General features: G+C 38.2%; 1 protein-coding gene across 1 annotated transcript in view; it reads right to left on the bottom strand.

Moving 5' to 3' along the window:
- The window catches only part of fat1a (FAT atypical cadherin 1a), a 126,114-nt gene that overhangs the window by 18,785 nt on the left and 79,640 nt on the right, over positions 1-27,689 (bottom strand). Inside the window, 8 exon segments of the mRNA XM_042342327.1 lie at positions 232-446; positions 651-1,040; positions 2,372-2,605; positions 3,317-3,470; positions 8,558-8,754; positions 9,221-13,291; positions 19,175-19,385; positions 22,382-22,657. Of these exon segments, the coding sequence (XP_042198261.1) occupies positions 232-446; positions 651-1,040; positions 2,372-2,605; positions 3,317-3,470; positions 8,558-8,754; positions 9,221-13,291; positions 19,175-19,385; positions 22,382-22,657 (5,748 nt within the window).

Genomic DNA, 27,689 nt, shown 5'->3' with positions numbered 1-27,689 from the left:
TGATGGCCTGAATTACCTCCTCCATGCTAAATATTCTATGAAGATATTCTCAAACTTCATTAACTTAAATTTTTTTTATAGCGAGAATGATCACATTTTTATTCAGCCAAAGTCTATGTTTATCACAGATCTGTTCTTTCTCCACTCATGCTATTAATGCATTCTTAATTAAACTGTACAGGTGATTTAGACATGAAGAATAGATATGTCTTATGAAATGTTTGAACATACTGCAACAATGAGCTGTCCCAGAGAGGCGTCTTCACTTATCACTGCCATGTACACTTCCTGGCTAAATTGAGGAGTGTTGTCATTGATATCTGTCACATTGATATTCACTGTCGCTACATCATTAAGTGAAGGCGTGCCGCCATCCGTGACTTCAACTGTCAAATAATATTCATGAGCTGCCTCATAGTCCAGGTTGTCAATCACAAAAATAGTACCTGTCACGCACATGAAAACAGAATCACAAATTAAAGAAAACAATGCAACAAATTAAATCATTCACCAGTGTTACAAAATACATGTAAAACATGATATTCTTAAATTAGACTTTAGCTGTTGAATGGTTAACAATGTTCAATGCAATACTATTAATTTATGATCAGCAAATAAAAACTACAATTGCTATTTTTGAAAATAAATACCTTTGTTTGCATCTATGCTGAACTTGCCATGCTCGTTGCCATTTATGATGGAGTAAGTAATCTCTGCATTGGCTTCAATGTCCCGGCTGGCTGCAAATACTTGAAGGACTTCAGTTCCCACAGAAATATCCTCAGAAAGTGTGGCTAGGTATTCTCTGTGCTCAAATACAGGTGGGTTATCATTGATATCTAACACAGAAACCAAAACTGTGGAAACAGATGAAAGTTTTCTAAGAGAGCCCTGATCAGTGGCCTTCACTTTTAGGATGTATGAACCTTGGAGTTCTCGGTCTAAAGGTTTCTCCAAACTCATAATGCCTGATAATTCATCGATGGAAAAGTGATCCTCTGCGGAATCCACGAGTGAATAAAGCACCTTACGATTCAACCCTGTGTTTTGAAACATAGTGGGAATACTGTTACCAGAATTATCATAGATAATAAAGAATCAGAAAGTAGTGTAGAATGTTTTTGGTAAGAAGTGTTATTGCAACAACAAATATAACTGTACATCACATCACTACATGTACAGTTGAGCATCACTGGTTGCATGGGCAGTTCACAGTTTAAGTAACACCTGTGGCAAACATACAACTCAAGTCAACCATTTTATAGTCAAAAGGTTTACTAAAATCAGAACAATTCAAAAGAGGCAAATTAAATATCATTATTAGTGCCCAGCCAGTACTGTTAAACTCCTTGGGATGTCCTCCCTAAGTGAAAGGCACTATTTAAATATATATTTGTATATTACCCATAAAAACACAGAAACCGCCCACCCAGTTAACAGAGGACACCATCATAGCTCAACACTTTTGCTAATACTAATAACTTTTGTTGAAAAGAGAAGTGGTATTTGGCATAATTAATCATATTCGTCTGTTCAATTTATATATAAAAGAGAAATAAACCTATCTGGTGAGACTGAAACAATGTTCATGTGATTCATGGAATAAAGTGATTTCACTTTACCTATCGATTACTCAATTGTTGTTAACATTCTGACAAGCTCCAAATTCAAACACGTTACATTATTATTACATTATTCTCTAACAAAATGAAGCATTGATCGGCAGCAAAGTAATCCCAATTGTTGCATTCGTGGTCTATGTTTATGGAGCATGAATACATGTAAAATTCAGAACATTGTTTGATGGATTGATTATGTTATGATTATTAGTGTACATCAGATCATTGATAAGTTGTAGTTTTACAATCCTTACACCAGTAATGAAAACAATGAAAATGTATACATTATCTTATTATATCTGCCAGATTTTAGAGTATGAAGTTTCAGAACCTTTAACAAATTCACCTGATGCACTTAAAACTACACCAGGAAGAATAAAGTTCTTGGAATTTCAATACATGATTTGCGTTTTCTTTAGTGTTCCTTAATTGAACTTTCAATATAGAATATTTCTCACAACAAACTTTCTTACGCCTCGAGGTTACAACTAGAGTAGCTTATGCAATTGTTAATTTTTATCTGCCTCTTCACATAACAGTATATGTGGTGAAAAGAGCTTGATAAGTCAATTAAACCACAATTCTATTTTTTTTAAAAGAGTTACAAACATATTCTGGAAAGAGGATCCAATCGCTGAAGAACTTTCTTCATCCAAATCTCTCCTGTGATTACAAATATCGTCATCAACTACACCCCATAGATCCATTATTGAAAAACATTTATTGATACTTGGAATCTGAAATTTTCCTACCTGCATCTTGATCGGTGGCTTGAACTCTTGTCAACATTGTTTTAACAGCAGTGTTCTCAAAGACTGATATGGTGTATGGATCAGATGAAAATTCGGGTGCATTGTCGTTGACATCCTCTAATATCAGAACAATATCAGCCTGGCAAAAACGGCCACCTCCATCTCTGGCTCTCACTAGAAGATTATAAACGTCTTTCTGCTCACGATCTAGTGGAGCTGAAGTTTTCAACTCACCTATTGTTTAATACGAAATAGAAATAAATGTGGAAAGATGCTTTGAACAAAAATGCTAAAATAAATGGCATATTAAGACTGCAATATCTTTTAGTCTTAAACAACAAATTACAGTTGTGTAGCACCTTTCATGTCAGGAGGACTTCCCAAGGTGCTGGACAGTCAGGGATCCGCACCCAAACCGGTGATTGGGATCAGGAGGGGTGGAGAGCTGGGAGGGTAGGGGTAGGAGGGTGACTGAAGGCACATTCGAAGAGGAGGGTCTTGAAGGGGGCAAGGTGGATGGAGTTCCAGAGAGTGGAACCAGAGAGCCTGAAGGCCCACCCGCCAATGGTGGGGTGAGGCGGGCGACATGAAGCAGGCTGGAGCCCGCTGAGCAGGGGGAGCAGACAGGTTGGTAGGGGGTTAGGAGGTCACAGAGGTAGGGAGGAGCAAGGCCATGGAGGGCTCTGAATTGATTCTTTCTTCCGAATTGATAAGGCGCTCTACCAAATGCAAGGATTATTACATTATTATTAAAAGCTGGGTTAGCATGCAATATTGAAGGGCACTATAATGCGGTTCCCCTATTTTTGTACAGCACATTCTTAGTGTCTGGACACATTCCAAGGAGAACGTTAATCATCCAAGCACGCAGGAAAACAAAAAAAAACTATAATTTCTTCCCAGTCATCTGTGAAATAAATACAAAGGAACAGTGTACATTCTCACCAGTTTCTGGTTCCAGTAGGAATTTCTCTGCTCCAGGTCCATGAAGTGTATAAGTGACTTTTGCGTTTGAACGAATATCTGCATCTACGGCAGAGACCAGTAGGATTGATTTGCCAGAAGGAACATCCTCTGCAATAGTCTCGGTGTATAATGTCTGAGAAGAAAAACACATTATGGTTACTTGAGGAATTGTCTATCTGCTTTTTTTGATCTAAAGGCTGAAATAATACCAAACCATTCTGAGGATGTGGCTCCTCACGATTTATTCAGCCCACAACTAAAACCCAAAATATTTCAAAATGCTACCTAAATTTTTTTTCCGTTACATTTTTTGGCTTCATTGCAGCCAGTCATTTTAGATTGCCTTTACTTCTATTATTTCTTCTGTTTCTTACTGTCTGTCACCAAATGGTCAGTCATTTGACTATAGGGACGTGCAACAATCCGAGTACAATGGCAAAAAGCCAAATAGTCTGATTCTACTTAGGTATGCTGGCAGCACTGTTTTTTTAGAACCTAAATAAAGGTGTAATGTTGATACAATCTTAATCTTTTCAATGTTAATTCAGCATCTTGTTTTAATACCAATAATGCTTTTCTCAGAAACCTCCATATAATGTTTGTATTCTTTTAGATACATTACTTCTATTATTGGTCTGTATCTCAGATACACTTTATCCACGCAAGAACAGATGGACAGGGCTATTTATTTGTTGTAGTAGTTTATTAAGGGTCCACAAGATTGAAACTTATAGCTAAGAAAAGTTACAATAGAATAGTGACTGCTCTGAAGGGATAGTGAATATACTCCAAAATCTGAACATACTCCCTTTTTGGACTTTTTAATGTTTCGCTATAGGCTTTGTACAAATACCGAGAATAATTACCTGTAAGTGTAATAGAAAGCAGTCTATCAAGTTGACAGACCTTTTGTTAGAAAACAGAAGCAAAAGCTAACAGTTCTAAATACTGCAAAGTGGCCTTAGGACCTTCTGGCCATTATTCATTATTACAAGGTGAATTAAAGGGTTTAGATACACACACCCTTCAGAAAATGTGCTTATTCTGAGTAAATTGCACAATGCCACTGGTCTTGCAAATGGGTGCAACAAAAAGGTACAAACAAAATACAGGAGGTCTCAGATTCAATCCCTATTTGTGTTGTTAAGTTAAGCTTAGTGGTTAATGGCAATAATAAGGTATTATAATTTGTCTCAGCAATACTGAGGTTGTTCTGTTCTTCTTCCATAGTAACACTGGTCATTATGGCTCTGATGGGGCACAGATGGTTTGTAGCCCAAACTAAGTTGTACAAGCTTCATAAGCCTGGGGGCAAGATTTTTGGGATGGAAACTCTTAACACATTAAGAAAATAGTAAGACAGTGGTGCCATTGCAAACTAAACCTCTCAAAAATGTCTCTCAACATCGGGTCAAAGTATTTGACAGCTTTTAGTACACATAACGCTATATTCTGAGATATTGGAAAATGCTTTGCAGACCACTGAGAAAGAAGTTTTATTTTTAATAGTGTCAGAACTGGAACTAACAAATACTATTCACAGGAACATACTGCTACGAGGATTAAAACTATAATTGAATAATTCCCAAATGATCTCATGATAAAGACTAATCCATGTTATTTGATACTGATAACCCATGAAGAAACATCAACAAAATCACCATCTAAATAAGATCAAATATACTCCCTGCAGTCAAAGAACATCTTTTTCTATCAATGGACATTCTTGCTAACAACAACAATAACAACAAGATTTCATTTATAGAGCGCCTTTCACGTCGGGAGGACGTCCCAAGGCGCTGGACAGTTGGGTCAGGACCCGAGCAGGGGGGAAATGGTCAGGGTGAGGGGAGGGAAGGGAGGGAACGAGGAGGGGGTAGAGAGTCGAGAGGGGAGCTGAAGGCACGGTCAAAGAGAAGGGAAGGAGCATGTGCTCTTTAATAATAAACTCCAAAGCATCCACCCAATTCTAATTTATATTAAAACAATGTGGGATATATTTTAGGCAAGATGTCCAAATATTCCTTACATTTACTTTGTTGATAATGTTCTTGAATGAAATTACTATATTTCTTAGTTTTTACAAAAAATGACGAAAAACACATGCAATTGTTTTGTATTTCATTTTTGAGGTGGTGAGACTGTGATCGCCTAAAGAGTTATATAAGGTTTTAAAGATGTATGGCAATTATTGATTATTTTCCCTGTGTCCAGAGGTGAATAAAACACTTTTCAATTAAACAGAGACAAATATTGCTTTGCTTCTAATTTTAGAGCAAAGCCAACCTGTCCCTGCGCTAAATAGAAATAGAAATAGAACACAGCAGCCAATTGCGCACAGCAATGTCCCACAAACAGTCGTAGATTGAAATTGACCAATTTATTATTGTTTTGGGTTTTGGAGGGATTATTATTAGGCGTGTGGAGTAAGGAAACTTGCCTAAGGTTTCGCCCTGCCTGGAATGGGGAGAAATTGGGCTCTCTCGGTAATCAACTGTTATGCCATCTCTAGCTTGATTTGAGATCTACTGACGGATGGTTCGAAAGCAAAACACAGGCAATATAACAGGCCTAATTATAGATTAGTTATGAAAAAGGAATAAAACTTTCTATGATTCTAAACAATAGGACAATAGCCGTTTGGGTTTGAATAGAACATTAAGTCTATATGTCTAGACATGTTATCCTGAGACTCTGGCTGCAAAGAGGATTGGATAATCATTAACAGATGTCCAGTTACACTGCTTGTCTACAACATTTCAAATCTAGGGAAATCAGAGCTCTATTCATACATACTTAGCAGTATGTGCCAGAAAACGCCCTGACCACACCTAAATACCAGTGTTAGTTTCAATGTTTGTGAAGAGCCAACTGTCCTCTTAGCACTTCATTAATATTGAAGTAGTCCAGTTAGCTACCAGAAAACATGTTAAATGTAAAGCTTCAAAGTTTAATCTGCGTTGGAAAAATACCAATTCTTGATTAGTCAGCAGTTTCTACAATGAATTGTTTCAAAATCTAAGAACCTATCAGGATCCAGATAAAGGCAAAGTAACACACATGGAAAAGAAACAGCAAGCATGTAAGCATTATAATAATCCTTATAATAATAATCCTTGCTTTTGATATAGCGCTTTTCACGTCTTCTAGACGTCTCAAAGCGCTTCACAGAATATACTGTGAAATGAATTGACTGTATATTTGTGGGCGAAACGCGGCAGCCAATTGCGCACAGCAATGTCCCACAAGCAGTCGTGGATTGAAGTGACCAATTTATTATTTTTTTCTTGAGGGTATATTATCAGGTGTGTGAAGTAAGGAAACTTTCCCAAGGTTTTGCCCTGCTGGGAATTAAACTCAGGTTTCTCGCTTGCGAGTCGAGTGCTCTAACACTGGACTCCACCTGGATGAAGGAAAGCAAAATGACTAAGTAATGTCTCTCTGTGATCAAGGTTGTTATTCTAGTGCTTTGGACTCCACAGATATACATTCAGTGACGTATGAAAACAGGCTTCACACTGTCCACCGTTATGTCTCAATGAAGACAACACAAAGTCTTGCTGATGATTATCAGCTGCTGGAAAATGCTTGTGAAAGAATGAGCTGAACTTGAATCCTACTCCAAGAACTGACAGAAGCCAGGAGAACCTTTACAATTATAAGCAAGAAATTCTCTGGACTCTGTTGATGATGCTGAGAAGAACATTGTTGTGCCTACAAATTGAACTCATGATTGAATCAACAAGAAGAGATGAAAACTCTCTACTGGGAGAAGAGTGAGACAATGCTGTAAATAATGTGAGAAATAAACAGGATTGGCAAGGGTGTGTGACTTTTTATGCTGCAAAGGAACTTGGATCATTGGATCTCACAAGGTTACAGAAGCAGTGTTCGCCATTAAGATTTTGAACTGTTACCCTAAATGTGGAAGCTGTCAGTTGAAACTGAGAGGAAATTAAACAAAAATGAAAATAAACATTTAAAATCTGATAATCATAAAGGCAGAAAATGCCAGAAATGAGCAACAGATTTCTTCTCAGCATTTGAAAGAGAAAATAAATTCCCATTTTGGACACTGGTGCTCAGAATTTCAGGAATAAAATGCAACATTTTTGATGGCGGTTAAGAGGGAAAATAAGGTGCAGCAGAAAAAGAAGCAATGAATTGAGTATCACTAGAAATGTAATCTCACCCTCTGGCAAAATACCATATCTGTGCCAGTCCCCTTTAAATAAATGGAATAGATAAATTCTCCAATAAATAAATGAAGTCAATGTCTGAGTCAGGGTGACTAAGACACACACATAGAAACCCAATGCATATGTGCCTCTTACTATCATCAAAGCACCAAGGTGATAGAGGAGAGGAAGCATGGAGCATTCTAGATCCAGTTTGAATATATTTTTCTTCTTAGTCGTCTGCAAATTTCAAGCTATTTTGAGATGGATAAGTCTGATACTCTTGATTTGCTACAAAATCTTTTTGCCTTTCTCCATTTCACTGGCGCTCTCAAATCTGCCATACAGCTGTGCATAATTGGCTGCTGCGTTTCGCCAACAAAATATACAGTCCATTAACTTTACAGTATATTCTGTGAAGCGCTTTGAGACATCTCGAAGATATAAGGTGCTATATCAAATGCAAGGATTATTATCCTACATATTTTTAAACCTCCCTGAAATCCTACTGTGTTGAAATCAACCCTCATTTGTGCCATTCCCTTCTTTAACAACAACAGCAAGAACAAAATTACATTTGTAAAGCGCCTTTCACGTCAGGAGGACTTCCCAAGGCAGTGAAACCAGTTACTCATTCATGAACTAGTTAGACGTTGTGATGAGAAACCTGTGGAATTAGTAGTCTTGAATAAAATCAAATGGGCCAAAGGGCTTTCATTAACACCCCTCTTTTTCTAGAAAAATAATAATAATGCATCTAATAACAATGCATCTAGTCAACTTAAGACGATAAAATGAGACAGAATTTTTTTTCTTGTTCTTATCATAAGTCTCATCTTTATATAAATTATATTTGGGACCCAGTTAACAGAATTACCCAGTCATGAAAAATAATTTTCTTCGAACACAAAGTCACCATCTTCATACAGATTCTATTTATAAGATGAATCACCTTGCAAAATTCTGCCAAGTTTCCTTTATTAAATAAATATTTTTGTGTTCCAATTGTGCAAACTGACGGTGCTTAGACCAAAACACTTACCGTTTCGCAAATGGGACTGTTATCATTTGCATCAAGAACTTTGACTTCCACCACTGCCTTCGCCATTAATGTACCATCTGTAGCTGTAATGTTTAGGAGATAGTGGTCCTTCACCTCTCTATCCAAAGGTTTCTTGACATAGACCTTCCATTCGTTTTGGATGTGCTCAACAGCAAATTGTCCTAGAAGATCTCCTCCTGAAAATGAATTTAATAATAGTATTAAAGAACTGAGCTACATTATCTTATTTATAATCCATGGAGGACTTGGCAATGTGATGACTACAGCAGTGATTATGAAGTTATGTCTACAACTTCATTCAATTGTTCAATCAACTTAATATACACAAAATCAAACAGCGTCAACCTCAGTGAAAAAGTTTCAGCAATGTTTGAAGCTAAATGAAATTATAATTTTTTTATTCTAGGAAATGAGCTTGCTGCAAAATCTTTGTTTTATGTTACAACTTTAAAGCTAAAGCTAATTAGACCATTAGAGTTGATATCTACAGAGAGGGTAAACTGAGCCTTGGAAGTGAGATTTCACTGGGTAGTATTTCATAGCATTCAACTGTTCCTAAATTCCTATGTATTAGAATTAATATAGAGAATCCCAAATGTTGTAAAAAAACGTTTAATACTTGCACTGTGACAAAGTCCTCACCTGTGATATAGCAGGTAACTTGTCTATTGACTTCTTCAGTATCAGCATCAACAGTACTGAGGATAGCAATCACGCCACCAGGTGGGTCATCTTCACTCACAGTCCCCTTATAGATTTCAGCAGTAAAGCGTGGAGGGTTGTCATTCACATCAGTAACAGTAACTTCCACCACAACAGAAGAGGATAATTGGACTTTTTCCCCACGATCAGATGCCACAACCACAACATTGTACTTGTTTATTTTCTCGTGGTCCAACTCTTTTAGACTTGTTATCCAACCTGTTTCACTGTTAATGGTGAAGAGCTCCAGGATATGATCAAGCTCCTGAGATTGAGCCAAGCTGTAAGTCACCAGACCATTGGTTCCAGAATCCAGATCTGTCGCTTTCACCTGGATCACTGTTGTTCCTTCAGGTAGATTTTCTACAATAAAGGCTTTATATGGTTCAGAGTCAAAGATGGGTTTGTTGTCATTTACATCTTTCACTTGGATACTTACATCCACTGAAGTAACCACCTCATAATCTTCAACAGGATACTGAGCCATGACCATGATTTGGTACCATTTAGTTGTTTCATGATCAAGGTTCTTCTCAGTTTTTAATTTCCCAGTGTCCTTCTCTATGGTAAAGATTTCATCCTTGTTACTTTCCAGAGTGTTTCCTTTCACAAGACTGTAGGTCACTTGTTGTTCACTTTCTTGTCTAATCAGATCAATCTCAGTTCCAATACGAATATCTTCAGAGATTGTGTATGTAAAAAGGGACTCTGAGAATTTTGGAACTGGGACTTCAGGTGGGAGTATTCTAACGTAGACGGGGACAACAGACTCCTGCTGTGGGACTCCGCCATCTTTAGCTCGGACAAAGAAACTGTAAAAATTGTTTTCCAGACCAACGAGACTTTCTTTGGTGTTAATGACCCCAGAAAATGAATCAATTTCCAGATTTTCTTCAACATTGTCAGAATCTGCCTCAATAAAATAGACAATGTCTGCATTGCTACCTTCATCAGCATCAGACGCCACAATCTGAATGACTGAAGATCCCTTTGAAGCATATGATCCGATGTTTACCTTATACTCTACAGCTCGGAACTGAGGTATGTTATCGTTTTCATCAGTGAGGATCACATTGATATTGCAGAAAGCCACCTTGCCACCACCATCTTTTGCCATAACAGTGATAGTGATAAGCTTCTCAACTGGGTTTTCACGATCCAATTTCTCTGTAGTAAAAATCTGTCCTTTTTGATCAACAAAAAATTTGGCTTTGGCAAAGTCATTAACAATGGAATATGCAATGTTCCCATACGTCCCAGAGTCTTCATCTGTTGCCTTTACTTTGATCACCAGTGTTCTCAAATTAGAATTTTCTGCTAACTCTACTTCATACTCACTTTGAGGAAAAACAGGTTTATGAAAGTTAGCACTAATAATTGTTATCCGAACCTCAGCTGAACTCCTAAATACACTGTCTGACACAGATACATTGAGGCTGTAAGATGGTTCCAGACTCTGCCTATGCAAGTTTGTCCAGGTAACAATGCCTGACTTACTATCAATTGCAAAATTCATATGATCATTGCCCGACACAATTGAATATCGAAGCTTTTCCGCATCAGAAGCGTCTGCATCAGAAGCCTGGACATGTGTTACAAAGTGTCCGCGAGCTGCAAGCTCACTAACTGAGGCCATGTACAGGAGCTGGCTGAATAGTGGTGGGTTGTCATTCAAATCGGTGATGTGCACAATTACAACAATGTCACTGCTAAGAGCAGGTTTTCCACTATCCAGTGCTCTAACAAGGAGGTTGTACCGTTCAATTTGTTCATAGTCAAGTACTCTTGCTGTCAAAATCAGGCCGCTGCTGCCGTCAATATGAAAGTAATCTGAATTTTTGGTATCATCCTCTACCAACTGGTAGTAAATGACTCTATTCATTCCAGAATCTATATCAGTAGCCGTGACTTGAACAACAGATGTGCCAACCACAGATGCCTCTGACAGAGTTGAAGTGTAGGTTTTTTCTACAAATACTGGAGCATTATCATTCACGTCTTCTACCACAATATCAACAAATACCTCGGAATGAGACCCAGTCAAAGAATCTGTTGCTCTTACAGTCAATTTGTAAGCAGGATGCATTTCAAAATCTAGCGAGCTAATAACATTTATGACACCAGTGTTGAAGTTGATTGTGAACTGACTGAAAGGATCTCCATCCATGATGCTATAAATTACACGAAGACCTTCTGGGCTATTGGCTTGTACATGCACAACAGGGGTGTGCAACTGAATGTTTTCAGGTATCTCAATACTATAAAATGGCTTTTCAAAAATAGGCATGGCTTTGTTTATAACAGTAATTGGTACTTCAACTTCTGCTGAAAGTGGCACCTTCCCTCCATCTTTAGCGACAACGGTAATCATGTGCTCCACATTTGACAGATCTGCATCTAAATTCTTCTTTAGGGATATATCTCCTGATGGTCCGATCTGAAAATGTTCGTGGTGCTCTTTGAGGTAGTAGTGGACTTCGCCATTATTACCAATATCCTTGTCTATGGCAGTGACTTTTCGAATAACATGGCCTTTTTCAGCATCAACCTGGACTACAGCGTAATAAGGCAGGTTGACAAAAATTGGAGCGTTGTCATTGTCATCCTCGACTGTAACCTTCACCACAACGTGAGCAACTCTTGACGGATTTTTTTCTTCACTGACTTCAACTACCACATCATATGCTTCCTGCTCTTCACGATCAAATGGAATGCCCGTCGTGGCAAGAACACCCGAAGTTCGACTAATTTTAAACTTCGTATCAGGATTAAGAATGTTGTAAAATAAGGGCTCATTCATTTCATTTCCTACTGCAGTAATGATGGCTATTGTTTTTATATCTGTGGAGCTCTCTTTTACCACAGCAGAGTATGAGCTCTGTGTGAACTTCAGATGGCTTTCTTTGCTTTCTTTAATATTTATTCTTACTGAAGCTTTGCTTGTAAATTGGCCATCACTAACTCTAACTAAAAGCTCATACCTGCTTCTCAGTTGGGTAGTGTTTTTTACTGAGACAAGTGCTGTCTGAGCATCCAGCATGAACTTCTCCCCTATGTTACCATCAATAATAGAGTAAATAAGTTCAGAGTTTGAACTGGAATCTGCATCTGTGGCATTTAAGACAACCACTTTAACTCCTTTATATGTTGGTATAAGCAGAGATACTTCATATAAATCTTGAACAAACACTGGAGGGCAATCATTTGCGTCAATCACGTGGATGGTAACATTTGCAGCATGTTCCGCAAATAACTGTGGGCTTCCACGGTCATATGCTTGCACAGTGAAATGAAAAATACTGCTCTGTTCATAGTCCAGTTGTGTCACAGCACGAATAGCACCTGTGCTGGAGTCAATGGCAAAATATTTCTGGGCAGATGGTTCAACAATTTGATAAACTAGAAGAGCATTGGATCCTTCATCGGCATCTATGGCTTGAATTACCAGTGGAGTGTTTCTGTCATTCAAAACCATGCTGTTGATATGGGCTGATTCACTGATGATTCCTGTGTACTCAGACTGAGTGAAAACTGGCATATTGTCATTCTCATCTCGAAGGTGTATCAAAACAATCATATTGGCAGATAAGCCAGCCATGTTTGTAGCTTGAATTGTAAGTGTGTATGAAGCCAATTGTTCAATGTCAAGTGCTTTTTGAGTGACTATAACACCTGAGTTAGGGTTGATGTCAAAAGCACCATCTGTGTTTCCATCTTTTATTTCATAAACAATAGATGATTGGCTGGATGCTGTTACTAAAATAACAAAGCTTCCAATTCTAGCCCCTTCACTGATATCTGTAGAGTATTCTTTCAACAGAAACTTGGGTGCTGCATTATCTGAAATAGTCACATAAATGCGGACTATAGTAATAGCACTCATTGGAATCTTCCCTCCATCAGTTGCTTTGACGATCAGTTCATACTGCCTCCGAATACTACGATCCAGAACTTTTGTAACTGTGATGGTTCCCAAAACTGGATCAATGGCAAAACCATTGCCAATATTTCCTGCCAAAAAGAACAAAACAGATGGTTACCAAACTAAATGGGAGTTTAATTACCAAACAAAATATCTAGGCAAATATAATTGTAGAATGAGTAGATCTGTCCAAGAAACATGATTATGTTCTTGTGCTAAAATAAATGAAATATTCATAACAATTTGTGATACTGTACTATGTTCATATTAGTTTTGCCATCTCATTTAGTCAGGCAATAAGAAGGGTTGTGTAGAAATACTTGAACCTATAGAGCTCCTTTATATAGTAGCAGAATTTGCTGTAAGATATTCTTATACATATAACGGATGGCAAAGCAGTGCAAGCTTTCTGAAAGAAATATAGCAATGACACATTTAAGCAATTATATACCACATGAATCTGGCCATCAAAATCATCAGTTGTGAGTTCAAAATACACCTGTGTCATAAAGGCTGCTTTGACCTTTACTGCATTTGAGAAGTAATGAACATCCTGTTCATCCCATTGAAGCCAATTATTTCAAGAACCAGTTCACAGAATTAAGACTTAATTTAATAATCCTCCACAATTCTAAATTAAGATGGTTTTACAGAGTAAAACAAGGCAGAATCTTGGCCTATCATTTTTTCAAAAACAATTACATAATACCAAATGGCTGATAGCACAGCATAAAATGGTTGGAATTAATAATAATAATATTTGCATTTGTACAGTTGATCTCTGGGATTGCTTCAATTAGTGAAAGGTTCTTATACAAATGCAAGTTGTTATTTTTTGCTCTTTAATAGACATTATCAATCTGATGCCTCCAATTAATAACATTGCGGTTGGAGTCACCATGGCACAAGATCTCTCTTTTCAAAGAAAGTACTGATTTATTTTAAGGACACTGAATCTTAAGGTAATGGGACTTTCGCCAAGAAAATATCTTACTTTCTAAACTTTATTTCTCCAATCATGGAAATAGGGATTCAATACAGAGTTTTGAGCAGTCAAATGAAACAAGCTTAATAAGGGTTTGTGGTATCAGCTGCAGAGGAACAGCAGCGAGCAGAATAAATACTACAAGAATTTCAAGTGCACAACTGCAGTGGGGAGAATAACAAGATGGACTGCTCAAAACAGAAAGGATAATTGGATAGCAGGGAACTTTAAATTGCTTGTTTTGGAAACCCAAGAAGCATGTGGCAATGCTTTGGCACCCTATGAGGTTATCATACCATGTATGTTTCTGCATCTGACTGGCATATGATTTAATCAAGTAAACCTATGTCCATACTAGGCTTAAAATGAGCCTGTTCTGGCCCCATAGTCTCAAAGTAGAATAAAAAATAAGGGTCTGGGCCACAGACTTCTCAACATGTGCCATCAATGACCAACACTCTGTGATCACCCAGCTGGAAACAGGGCTCAAATAGGGTGAGCTGTTCAATTTTCCTTCCTCTTAACATGGAACATCTCATCTCCACAGGGTGTTCTGCCCAACAGCCCAGCCAAGAACTAATGGAACTCACCCAAACAAGGCAATACAGCTGGAGTGACTAACAGCCATGGGACTCGTAACTTACAACATTCTGGCTTTAAAGTCAAATGTTCCCTCTGCTTCAGATCAGCTACCTGTGCGGTCAGCATTTTAATCACTTTTTCCTCAGTCACTGTCTACAGAAAGCACCACGAGGAAAGCCCCCCCACCAACCCCCTCCTTAAAACTGTTCCAATTAAAATGAAAAACGGTTACTTAAAGCTTCTAAGGTTGTGTTCTGAATGTTATTAAGTGTGATCTGAAACAAGCCAAATTCCCCATCTGCAAACGTGTAATGGACTTCACAGTCTACAAATCGTATTAATGGCTAGACTATACGCCGTACTTTGGAGCCGTAATTTTAAAACAGCAGCACTATCTAATTGAAACCACAACCGCTTCTTTTTTCTTCCAGACAGTTTTTTCCCCCCTCCACTTAGACACATAAGCAGCAGTATTTTTACTCAAATAATTCAATCTTAATCATCTGAAAATGTTTCATTGCTATTGAAAAGATTCTTACTGAATCTCAATACTTCCCTGTTGGGAGGTTTCTGTATTTTGGAACATTTGTCTTCTATACAAAGTCAAAGCCAGACTGTCTCATTAATACAAGGCCTGAATCATTCCAGACATCTGAAGAAGTTGCATGCCATATGCTCAGTTCAACATTTGATATATTTTCCACCCAAATATGCTCATTGAACATATTCCAGACTGAGATCGATAGATTTTTAAAAACTAAAGGGATTAAGGGATATGGGGATAGGGCAGGTAAATGGAATTAGGTTAGAGGATCAGCCATGATTTTATTAAATGGTGGTGCAGGCTCGAGCGGCCGAATGGCCTACTCCTGCTCCTATTTCTTATGTTCTTATGTAATATCATTGTTGTTGTACATAACACAATACTGGGAAAATAAGAAAAAATGCATCTCAATAGGTTATCAAAAAAATGCCTGAAGGATTTTGAATATACATTTCTTGTGCATCACTGTGCAAACTAATTACTTAAACTCATCAGAACAAAGGGTTCTTAAATAACAAAGAACGATTCATCTGTTGCAGTCATCACTTATTTTTAAGTCAGTTTGGGATTATGCCAATAAGAAGATACTTCAGATTCTTTTCTGTTGCCAATCAGTTTCCATCTTCCCTCGTAAGATAAAGCATATTACTTTGTCCACAGGTGTGAGTTTTGCCTCAGTTGGTCTCACTTCTGGGTCATAAAGTGGTGGACTCAAGCTCTATGTCAGCACTCAAGCTAATAATGTTGACTGACATTCCAGTGCCGCATTAGTAGAGTCCTGTATTACCACAGGTGCTATTTTTCAGATAAGTCATTAAAATAAGGTCCCATCTGCCTGTACAGGTGGACATTAAAGATCCAATGACACTATTTAAAATCACAATAAACTACTTGAAATGAGAAGTGCATTTCTTGCATTTCCCAGGTAATAATCCTCCAGATCATTTAATAATAATAATCCTTGCATTTGATATAGCGCTTTTCATGTCGGGAGGACGTCCCAAAGCGCTTGACAGAACACACTGTAAAGTGAACTGACTGTATATTTGTGGGCGAACGTGGCAGCCAATTGCGCACAGCAATGTCCCACAAACAGTCATACGGATTGAAAATGACCAATTTATTATTGTTTTGTTTTTTTGGAGGGATTATTATTAGGCGTGTGGAGTAAGGAAACTTGCCCAAGGTTTCACCCTGCCTGGAATTGAACCCAGGTGTCTCGCTTGCAAAGCGAGTGCTCTAACCACTGAGCTACAGGACTCCACAATTTGGTTATTCACCTCAGATACTTGTGTATGCTGATAGTGTGGTGTACAAATACAGTCATTATATAATCCATGGAGCATTTTAACATGAGAAGTTGCTATAATTTTTTTAATAAAATGTCTACTAGGCAAATTCTTTCACATTGAAGAAAATGTAATTTAAAATTCAAAGTAAAATCTATGTCAAAGTTATTCTGTGCCCCAATTATACTGCATGTTTTGTATTAATTTGACAGGAGAATTATGCCAAGTTGGCACAAGTAGTAGTATAATTCCTGTGATTGCCAAGTGTGATTGTATTGCCGGATTAACCCACCTTGAGCAGATGATTTTGCCAGGAAATCATACAGTGCAAATCGATTCGGCCTTCCCTCTGAACGATCCCTTGAAAGTTCTTTTTATTAATGGGCTGGCTGTTGTTTGGCCACAGTTAGTGGAGCTCTATGCACATATTTAGCTGTGCACACACAAAGTTCTCCTCAGCCCTACTCAATGCAATTCTGGAGTGGGAACTTTGAACGCTATTTCCCGCTTCTATTCTCTTTACTGTTAGAAGCAATTTGAAATTGCTTCCAGCAGTTTATTTAGTGCATCAGAATGCTCCTGCCTTCTCAGGCTTCTTTGAAGTTTTCAAAAAATTACATCTGACAGCTACAGAGTTAACTACAGCACCATAAATAATAATGAAGTACTATACTGCAATGTCTTTCTGATGTATTTCGCCACATTAATTCAAAAGAGTAGCAACTTTCTGATTGTGGTAAGAAATGAAAACAGCAGCTTCTGATAGCTTATTTTTAGTTTTCATACCTTTTCTACATCAGACAATAAACCACTATTTTTGCCAATTTTCTCCTACAATATTTTCCCTTCATTTCATTTGTATTCTCTTCTAGAATACAGTTTTACAAATGTCAAGTGTACTCCAGTTCTTTTCCCACTTATGGTTGTTATAGCAGCATACCTGATATCTGATTGGGACAAATATCAAAAGGGAGATGGAAGCAGTGAGGCTAATGGGTTAACATACAAAATATAAATACAAACTTCTTCCATCAAGATTGCCATTGTCACTCAAGTATCAGATTGTGACAACCCTTCCTCCTTTTTTTCTGCCTTTCTTTGTCTCTCTCCCTTTCTCTGTCTGTCTCTCTCTCTCTCTGCCCCTCTGATTTACTCAGTTTCTAGCTCTGTAACTGTATTGCTTAAACAGAATCAAACACTGACTCATAAATAACATTAACTTTCTTACTTTCAGATCACTGTAAGCAGAAACAGAATTGATGTTGCTCTGCTTGCAGTATATCTGTGGCATTGCCACTCTATCTGTGACAATCACACCAGTATTCCCATTATCCTAATTACAAAGCATAATTCACAATAAATTGACAACAAATAGAACAAATCCATCTATTTGATCAATGGCGGTGTTCAAAATTTTCCCTCTTCTTCCTGCTTCAAAACAACAACAACAACAACAACAAGATTCCATTTATAGAGCGCCTTTCACGTCAGGAGGACGTCCCAAGGCGCTGCACAGTTGGGTCATGACCCGAGCAGGGGGAAATGGTCAGGGTGAGGGGGGAAGGGAGGGAGAGGAGGGGGGAAATGGTCAGGGTGAGGGGAGGAAGGGAGGGAGCGAGGAGGAGGAAGAGAGTCGAGAGGGGAGCTGAAGGCACGGTCAAAGAGAAAGGTTTTGAGACCGGCCTTGAAGGAGGAAAGGGAGGAAGCAAGGCGAAGGCACTGGGGGATGGAGTTCCAGAGCCTCGGGGCTGAGAGGCTGAAGGCCCGACCACCGATAGTAGGGCGGTTGGGGCGGGGGACGTGGAGCAGACCGGAGCCAGAGGAACGGAGGGTACGGGCAGGTAGGTAGGGGGATAGTAGGTTGGAGAGGTAGGAGGGAGCAAGGCCGTGAATGGCCTTGTAGGTGAGGATGAGGATCTTGAAATCAAACCTGTCTTAAGATTTATCGTTTCTTCCACACTTTCTCACCCCTTCCCCCCGCTCAGGCTTACAATCCACTGCATGAACCACTTTGAGGTGCCCTGGCGTGAAAGATGCTATATAAATAGAAATAATTGTTGTTGTTCCATAATCTATACATATATTTACAGGTGTATGCTGTACCATTGAAGTGATAAATGCTTAAAGAATAAAAGGCAATACTTCAAAAAAAATCAAAGTGATATTCCTACCCAGGATTTAAATTACACTCAATTGCATTTGTGCTGTTAGAACACCACAGTTTAGATAATTACAGCTTGCCATTTTCAGATTAGATGCTTAAAGTTGCCATAATCACCCTGGGACACTACACTGCATGAGGGGTGCTATAAAAATGCAAGCTGTTGTTGTTATTCCGAAACAGAAGAAATTTAGTCACTTGGTAGGTTTAACGCTTGTTACCTACAGTTGTTAGCAATACATCTTCTTTGGGATGTTGAATTTTATAATATTAGTACTTCTTTCTCCAGCCGTGTATCATGAGCAAAATACATTGTTCTTTCTTCACCATCAAGTAATACAATTATTCTAAAAATGAACTCAAGTGATTCACAAATATCAAGCCAACAAAACCAATTGAAAGAAAACATACCCGATTCAATAGTATAAATTATTTCGGCATTTTCTCCTTTATCTTTGTCCAGTGCTGTAACCTGAAGCACTGCTGAACCGATTGCAGCAGATTCATACACACGACCATTGTAAGATGAGCTGGTAAACCAGGGTGCATGGTCATTGGTATCTTCCACATGAACCACAACTCTCAAGTAGTTACGTTTGACAGGGACATCTTGATCTCGGACCTGTGGGGAATTACAAATAAATTAATATAAAGGTCAATTCCCAATATTTAAATTCCAACCTTTCTCTTTTTTCCCCCATTATCCTCTTATTTTTAAAATGTATTTCTTTCCTTCAGCTGCTCCACTTATACCATTCACCTCCCCAATGAGAGAGCCGTTAGATGACTTGCTGTCAGACCTCTGACAACATTGGCTTTGACTTGACTGCTAGGAAATGTATGAAAGCAGGTAGAGGGGACTCGGATGGCAATTACCTCTGCTTTCCCTCAGGTAAGTACCCAGGTGCTTACTATCTTCGCTGATACAGCTAATATCAGCAACTCAATCAAGTGAAGATGCTTAACTGGAAGAGGGCTAATTTCAGTGAGTCAAAAAGGGACCTGGCTAAGGTGGACTGGAAAGAAAGATTAGCAGGTAAAACAGCTAACGAGCAATGGGAAGCCTTCAAGGAGGAGATAATACAGGGACAGAACAAATACATTCCCACAAAGGGGAAAGGTAGGGCATCCAAACCTCCCTGGATGAATAAGGAAATTGGGATTAAAATAAAACAGAAAAAGAAGGCTCATGATAAATATCAGGTCCAAAATACAGAAGGTAATCAAATAGAATATGAAATGTACAGAGGAGAACTGAAAAAGGAAATAAGAGGGGCAAAGAGATTGTATGAGAAAAGATTAGCGGGTAACATAAAATACCTTAGGGTTCCCTTTTATACGTATATAGAGAATAAAAGGTTAATCAAAGGTAGTGTAGGTCCAATTAGGGACCAAAGAGGAAATCTTCTTGTGGAGGCAGAAGGCATGGCTGACGTACTGAATGAGCACTTCGCATCTGTCTTCACAAAAGAAGAGGATGCAGCCAATGCCATAGTATTGGAGGAGAGGGTAGAGAAATTGGATAAGATAAGAATAAACCAAGAGGAGGCACTAAAAAGGTTGTCAGTGCTCAAGGTAGATAAGTCACCCGGTCCAGACGGGATGCATCCTAGGTTATTCAGGGAAGTAAGGGTGGGAAAAACGGAGGCTCTGGGCACAATATTTCAATCTTCCTTGGATACCGGGGCAGTGCCAGAGCATTGGAGGGTTGCAAATGTTACTCCCCTGTACAAAAAGGGGCAGAAGGATAAACCTGGGAAATACAGGCCAGTCAACCTAACGTCAGTATTGGGGAAACTTCTGGAGACTATAATCCGGGACAAAATAAATTTTCTTCTAAAAAAATGTGGGTTAATAAAGGACAGCCAACACAGATTTGTTAAAGGCAAATCACATCTATCAAACCTGATAAGTTTTTGATGACGTAACAGAGAAGGTGGATGAAGGTAGTGCAGTTGATATAGTTTATATGGGTTTTCAAAAGGCGTTTGATAAAGTGCCACATAAGAGACTTGTAAGCAAAATAGAAGCCCATGGTATTAAAGGGACAGTGGCAGCATGGATACAGAACTGTCTGGGAGACAGAAAGCAGAGAGTAGTGGTGAATGGTTGTTTTTATTACTGGAGGGAAGTTTGCAGTGGGGTCCCCAGGGGTCAGTATTGGGACCATTGCTGTTTTTGATCTATATAAATGACCTGGACTTGGGTATAGGGAGTACAATTTTCAAGTTTGCAGATGATACTAAGCTAGGAAAAGTAGTAAACAGTGAGGAGGATAATAGCAGACTGGTAAAATGGGCAGACATGCGGCAGATGAAGTTAAATGCGGAGAAATGTGAAGCGATGCATTTTGGGAGGAAGAATGAGGAGAGACAATATAAGCTGATGGTACAATCTTAAAAGGGGTGAAGGAACAGAGACCTGGGGGTTCATATAAGTAAATCTTTGAAGGTGGCAGGACAGGTTGATAAAGCTGTTAAAAAAGCATACAGGATACTAGGCTTTATAAATAGGGACATAGAATACAAAAGTCAGGAACCTTTATAAAACATTGGTTAGGCCTCAGCTAGAGTATTGTGTTCAGTTCTGGGCACCACATTTTAGGAAGGAACTCAAGGTATTGGAGATGGTGCAAAGGAGATTTACCAGGATGGTACTAGGAATGAGGGACTTCAGTTATCAGGAGAGGCTAGAGAAGCTAAGATTATTCTCCTTGGAGCAGAGAAGGTTAAGATGAGACTTAATAGAAGTTTTCAAAATTAAGAGGGGATTCGATAGGGTGAACAAGGAGAAACTATTTCCACTGGTGGGTGGGTCGGTAACCCGAGGGCACTGATTTAAGATAGTTGTTAAAAGAAGCAGAGGGGAGGTGAGGAGAAGTTTTTTTTACTATATGAACACAGTGAGTTGTTCGGATCTGGAATGCATTGCCTGAAAGGGAAGCCGATTCGATAACAGCTTTTAAGAGAGGAGGACAAGTTAGCAGGGCTATGGGGAGAGAGTGGGGGATTGGGATTGAATTGGATAGGTCTTTTCAAAGAGCCGGCACAGACATGATGGACCTAATGGCCTCCTTCTGTGCTGTATAATTCTATGATTCTATGTGGTGGGTGATAAACCAAGTCAAACTGATCTAATGTTACAGCACGCTCTCACCTCTTAAAACTGGGTCTGTGCATCGATAGTTTCTAAAACGTTAGCAATACTGCACCTGAAAATCACCAACATTTAACGGACTCACTTAGAGATGCTAAAAGAATAACTGATAAAATCAAATGAGCATATTGCATTTGTGTACTCAAATCCTTCTGTGTTGGCGTTGACGTACATTGTTATTGGCAGATTCAAGTGAAATTTGCCTACGACTGAGTTATGCTGCATTTAATTTGGGAACACATGGTACTTGCAAGCAATGCTGTAGGTAGACATAAATGTTCCCAACCCCTTTAGTGCTATGCTCATTTTGATAAAGACCACAATTTTTCTTTTTTAGAAAAGAGCCTGATGCCAGGAAACAAGCATTATTTCGGCAACATAATCAAAGGCATTGATCACAATGAAAGCTGCAATGAATTAAGAAAACTTCAACCACTTTCATTAAATGGCTTTTTAACTCACCATCACTGTAAGGACATGCTGATGCATGGTCTCATGGTCCAATCTTTCTACAGTGTAGAGAGCCCCAGTGCCAGGGTCCAATCTAAACTTTTTTAGGCTACTAGGATCTGTGCTACTTTGCAGAGTGTAGATCATTTTGTTCTTTGCATCCTTGTCAGTGGCACTAACTTGCAAGATTTTGGTGTTCGGCATTGCATCCTCTGGAACATTCACTTCGTATTTTGGTTTTAAAAATGCTGGTCGGTGGTCATTTGTATCAATGACTTTAATGTGAACCTGAAATCAAGTGAAATTGTACATTTGTCAGCTAGAATTGCACCTCTCTGTAACATGTTTATCATAAATAACAATAATACTTGCATTTGATAGAACACCTTGCACATCAAGATGATGCTTCAAAACATTTCACAGGATTCATTGCACAATGCAGTGACTGTGTATTTTGTAGGCAAATTTTAAGACTGACCCCCCCACCCCCCCCATAGGAAAATGGCAATTCATATCATCGATAGATGTAGCTTTCATCGTTTCAATTTTATAGCCATTTGAGTGATACAGCTATTTAATATTAATATGAATTCTATACTTTGCAAAAGAATGTGCACCTTTCTCCTACTTTCTTTTGTTTCCTCTATTTATTTCCTCTTCCATACTTAGAAACTCCCCCCTCCCTCTTTAAAAACAAGGTCAGTATCACCTAACCCGTTCTTTTACTTTCCTTCTTCGACCTTAGTGGTAATGGTACTATGCTTCCTTTTAACAAAAAGTGCTAACTATTATTGCAGAACTATAAGGTGCTGAAAGGGTACTGGCTAATTGAATGTTTTTTTCAAATGAGTAAATCAACGTATCTATACCAAACCAAATACTGAAAGTCAGTGTGTCACAGTGACTGAATTACCAATTTTCAGTTCAAGTAGCTTCATTTATTTTTCTGTTTTCTGGGAAATGTTCATAAGCAACATTCATGCATTCACCGCTTTTCTCAAATCAATAGGAGGAATCTAAAATATTATTATTCAAAAGATTCCTCATATTCAGATGACTACTCCCCAGCAGTTCAAGAACTTTAGAAAACACAAGCTGCCTGTTCTCACTGTCGTTCCAGCAACTCCTACTGCTGAGGACAGATGTGGTGCTGACTATAATTTACTTTTTAAAAGCCCTTGTCTGTTCATCCAACCATTCAGAAGATGAAAAGAGTCTCGCATATCACTGAAAATCACCATGACATCATGTATGACCTTGTTAAAATTACTTCATTCATTAAGCATTTGAGGAATGAGTATTTTTCAAGATTTATGTAGTTCTAGCTTCTGAATTCATAGAGTGAATTATTCTTACACTGTACATACATGGGCCTGAGGATGCCAGTGTCAGTAAGGTAAATTAACAATAACATTTCATTATTTTTGCCACTGTCACACCTCCCAATTACAGGGTCAATCCAAATTTATTTTAAAACTCTTAAATGGCACTGCACAGGTCCACACTGAACATCCATGGTTCAGTTTTGAATCTGACAAACCTGAAGAACCTGTTTTCTGGCTTCTTTCACCCCATAATAATAATAATAATCCTTGCATTTGATATAGCGCTTTTCACGTCGGGAGGACGTCCCAAAGTGCTTCACGGAACACACTGTAAAGTGAATTGACTGTATATTTGTGGGCGAACATGGCAGCCAATTGCGTACAGCAGTGTCCCACAAACAGTCGTAGATTGAAAATGACCAATTTAATTATTGTTTTTGGAGGGATTATTATTAGGCGTGTGGAGTAAGGAAACTTGCCCAAGGTTTCGCCCTGCCTGGAATTGAACTCAGGTCTCTCGACAGTCGTGGATTGAAGTGAATAATTTATTATTATTTTTTTGAATAGATTATTACCCCTGGAAAAGCAATCCACCTCTTTCCACGTCACTAGGTGCATTTAATTTTGGGTCCGTACTCTGGTCTGGCTGTTAAAGTGGAGCCAGCACAGTCTGTTCTAGTGCCACACCTTGACAAAGTCGCAATGTAGTGGTTTTTGAATTGCAGTGATACATTATGAATTTGGTACTAAATTTGTAGAGTTACTAGAGTAAATCTGGCACAAGAATCATAAAGAACTCTCATTTCATCCAGTATAAACAATGGTGGAAAAATTGCTCTTAAAAATAGTTCCCCTCCTGGAACCATGAATTCAAACAAGATATCCCATAACAGGTAACTAATACTGTATTTTTGTTCTACAATTAAACTCTTAGCTGCCGGTACAAGAGGTTGAGGAGCACACTGATTGATACCTCATTAAATAACACTGTAATATTATAACTAATGGAAATTCATTCCTTGGTTTATGTAGCTTCTCAGAAATAAGGGCTCTATTAACAACAACCTGCACTTAAATAGTGCCGTTCATTTAGAATCAATATCTCAAACTCTTAATAAAACAAGGAGCACTGAGAAAGGAGAAGGAAGGGAAAATTAAACATATTGACCCAAAGGATAGGCTAAAAGATGTTTTTTTCCGGAAGGTTTTGAATACATGCAGACAGCAAGTGAGAAAAGTTTCAGAAGATACTTCAGGAGCAGAGTAGCTGAAGGCTCAGCACCTTTAATGAGACAGAAAAAGTAAGAAATGAGCAAAGTTCCAGAATCTGAAGTATCAGTGGTTCTGGTAACATAATAGGGCTTGTAAGCGTTCTGAGACGCCTCCCGGCATGGAAGATGCTATATAAATGCAGGTTGTTGTTGGAGGAGATGGAATAGGCATAGAGTGGCGAGACTGAGAGTAAAAGACGTGTAGAAACTGGTGCAGCAGAAAATATGGGTTAAGGAGTATTTGGATGATGATGTTGTTTGGATGATCCTTTTGAAAATAATTTTTGAATTTTGTTTTTAAAGGTTCAGCAAACACAAGGACCTGTATGTACTTCACCATCTATATTCAGATTCATAAGTGACAATTAGGAACATAGCAGTGCTTTGCACTTTACACTTTAAAACAGCATTCTGACACAAACTACAACCAATTAAGTGGCATTCTAGTTAAATTATCATATGTTCCATGTCTAATCAAGTACACTCTCACTATTTAAGTGAAAGCTTAATGAAAATTGCACAAGACTTTTATGCACAGAAGATAAAGCCCGTAGCTTAAGTTGAATGTTTTGTTAGCATTGTGTGCCGAGAGATTTGAAGTAGAATCAGGGTGATGGGAAGCAAAGTTTGTTTTTAATGTTCAATAATATTGTGTTGTCAGTTTTGAGAGAGGGAATCGGAGCCAGGACTCAGGAGCCAACGTCTGAGGACCAATGGGAATCAGGATGAGGAGGACTCTACCCAAAGGGAGGCTTGGGACCTGCTATTCCTCTCCCCAAAACTGCCAATGCCAATTTGGTAGCTAAGCAGATTTCGTTTCTCTATTTGTGAATGTATCCAGCCTCTGAACCCACATCCTGACTCTACATTTGCACAACACATTTTAATACCAGTGCACCAGCAGGTCTTTAGAATTCTCCAGGATCTACCCTGCGTGAAGGGTGCTACATAAATGCAAATTGTTGTTGTTGTTTAATTACTGAGATACTACTTCTAAATATCGGTAGCATAAGCATTTCTTGCAATTGATGACAAATCTTATATTAAGGGGATATAGTCTCTCATAATGAACATACTATGCAAGGCAACAAATAATCACTGCAAAATGTTGACCACCATTTCGCTGCTGTTTCTCGGCTACAGCAATTTATTTGTAGTGCTGCTTTATGTGACTGGACATGAAGCATTATTGACAGCCCTGAGACTTATTTATTCCCACTTCACATTTATAAAATTTAAAACTAAACAGTCTGTGTTTCTACTGCTAGAACTATTGCCAGACAAAGTCCAGAAGGCACAAATTACGAAACACCTCTTTAGACATTATTGATCCAAAGCCATTATCCAAATCTTAAAAAAAAATTAACATTGCAATCTTAAAGAAGAAAAAAAAACATCAACTGCTTTAAGTATTACTAATCAGTATTGTTCGAGTTTATTGCCGATACTGAAAATAAAGACTACCCGATTCATTAGAAATTTTCTGTCATTAATAGATGATTTATGAACTTGCACAACATAATTTCCAAGTAATTTGGTGTGCATTTTTTCAAGTAATTAAGCTTGTCATTTTAAGACTATTACTTCAGATGTCTGCCAAGCCAAAGCCAAGCACAAATACTATAGAATTACCTTTGGAATAGAGGTTTGGAACTTCTCATTGGTTTAGCCTAAAGACCATCTGGATTTTCTGAACTTCTTAAAACTATGGCCTTTTGGGCTTTCATATATTCTTTTCTATTTCGCTAAAATTATTAAGTTGTGTAAGTACATCCATGCATTCTTATTCAAATGCATGTTAAAGATCCCATAGCAATATTCAAAAAGAGAGGAGTTTCTCCCAGAGTTTGGACAACAGTGCTCCAGATAAAATTAGTCATTCACCTCATGGCTGTTTGTGGTACATTGCTGTGCGCAAATTGGCCGACTATTTTGTCTGCAAAATAGTCTCTACACTTTACAGTGAAGCACTCTTAAGATATCCTGATGTAAAAGGTGCTAGATAGCAAATGCCAGATTTATATTAAATACAAGGATTATATTGTTTCAAACATGAAGAAACAACAATTGGCAAAGAAAACAGATGGTTGAAATATTAAGTTGTTCTATGCTGAGACAACTTTGAATAAGTACTTTTGCATTTGATATAACATCTGTCTAAGGTGAATTATGGAAATGTGGCTTGGGGCCAGTTTGTGCATATATTTTAAGTGCATATGCAAGCTTAAACCTCAAGGATCCTAATTAAGTTTAATGTATCTCCCTCATTGCCATTTCTTAAAATTCATGCAAAGCACTTTTCCTCGTGTCTCTTGTTCAATTATTTAAAAATATATTGCCTCGTTGTCGACCTGTCAGTCAGGGTAAGAAGATAGCCCATGAGAGCACTGGAATCCAACAATAAGAGGGGCAATATTAGATAAAAGGAAGTGGGATTGCCTTAGTGAAACGTATTTACAGAATAATTATAAATATTGTATAGATAACAAGAATTAAGAAGAACACAAAAATACAAAGTACCTTGATGTTCTGGGAATCCTTCACCTTAGATTTTGTTTTTATATATATTTTAAATGGGTTCTGCATCAACACTGGTTACCTTGTTGACACAGAAGGCCCGATTCCCCCATTCTTCCATGTGATGGCATTTGCTTCAAGGTTAGTGATTGTAACATTTTTATTGCAAATTAATGGGGAAACCTGCAGCCAGTATATCGTATTACC

This window comes from Callorhinchus milii, unplaced genomic scaffold (assembly GCF_018977255.1).
Source record: "Callorhinchus milii isolate IMCB2004 unplaced genomic scaffold, IMCB_Cmil_1.0 Scaffold1, whole genome shotgun sequence".
Lineage (NCBI taxonomy): Eukaryota > Metazoa > Chordata > Chondrichthyes > Chimaeriformes > Callorhinchidae > Callorhinchus > Callorhinchus milii.
Note: the sequence above shows the minus strand (reverse complement) of the source record. Positions and strands in the feature narration are given on the sequence as shown.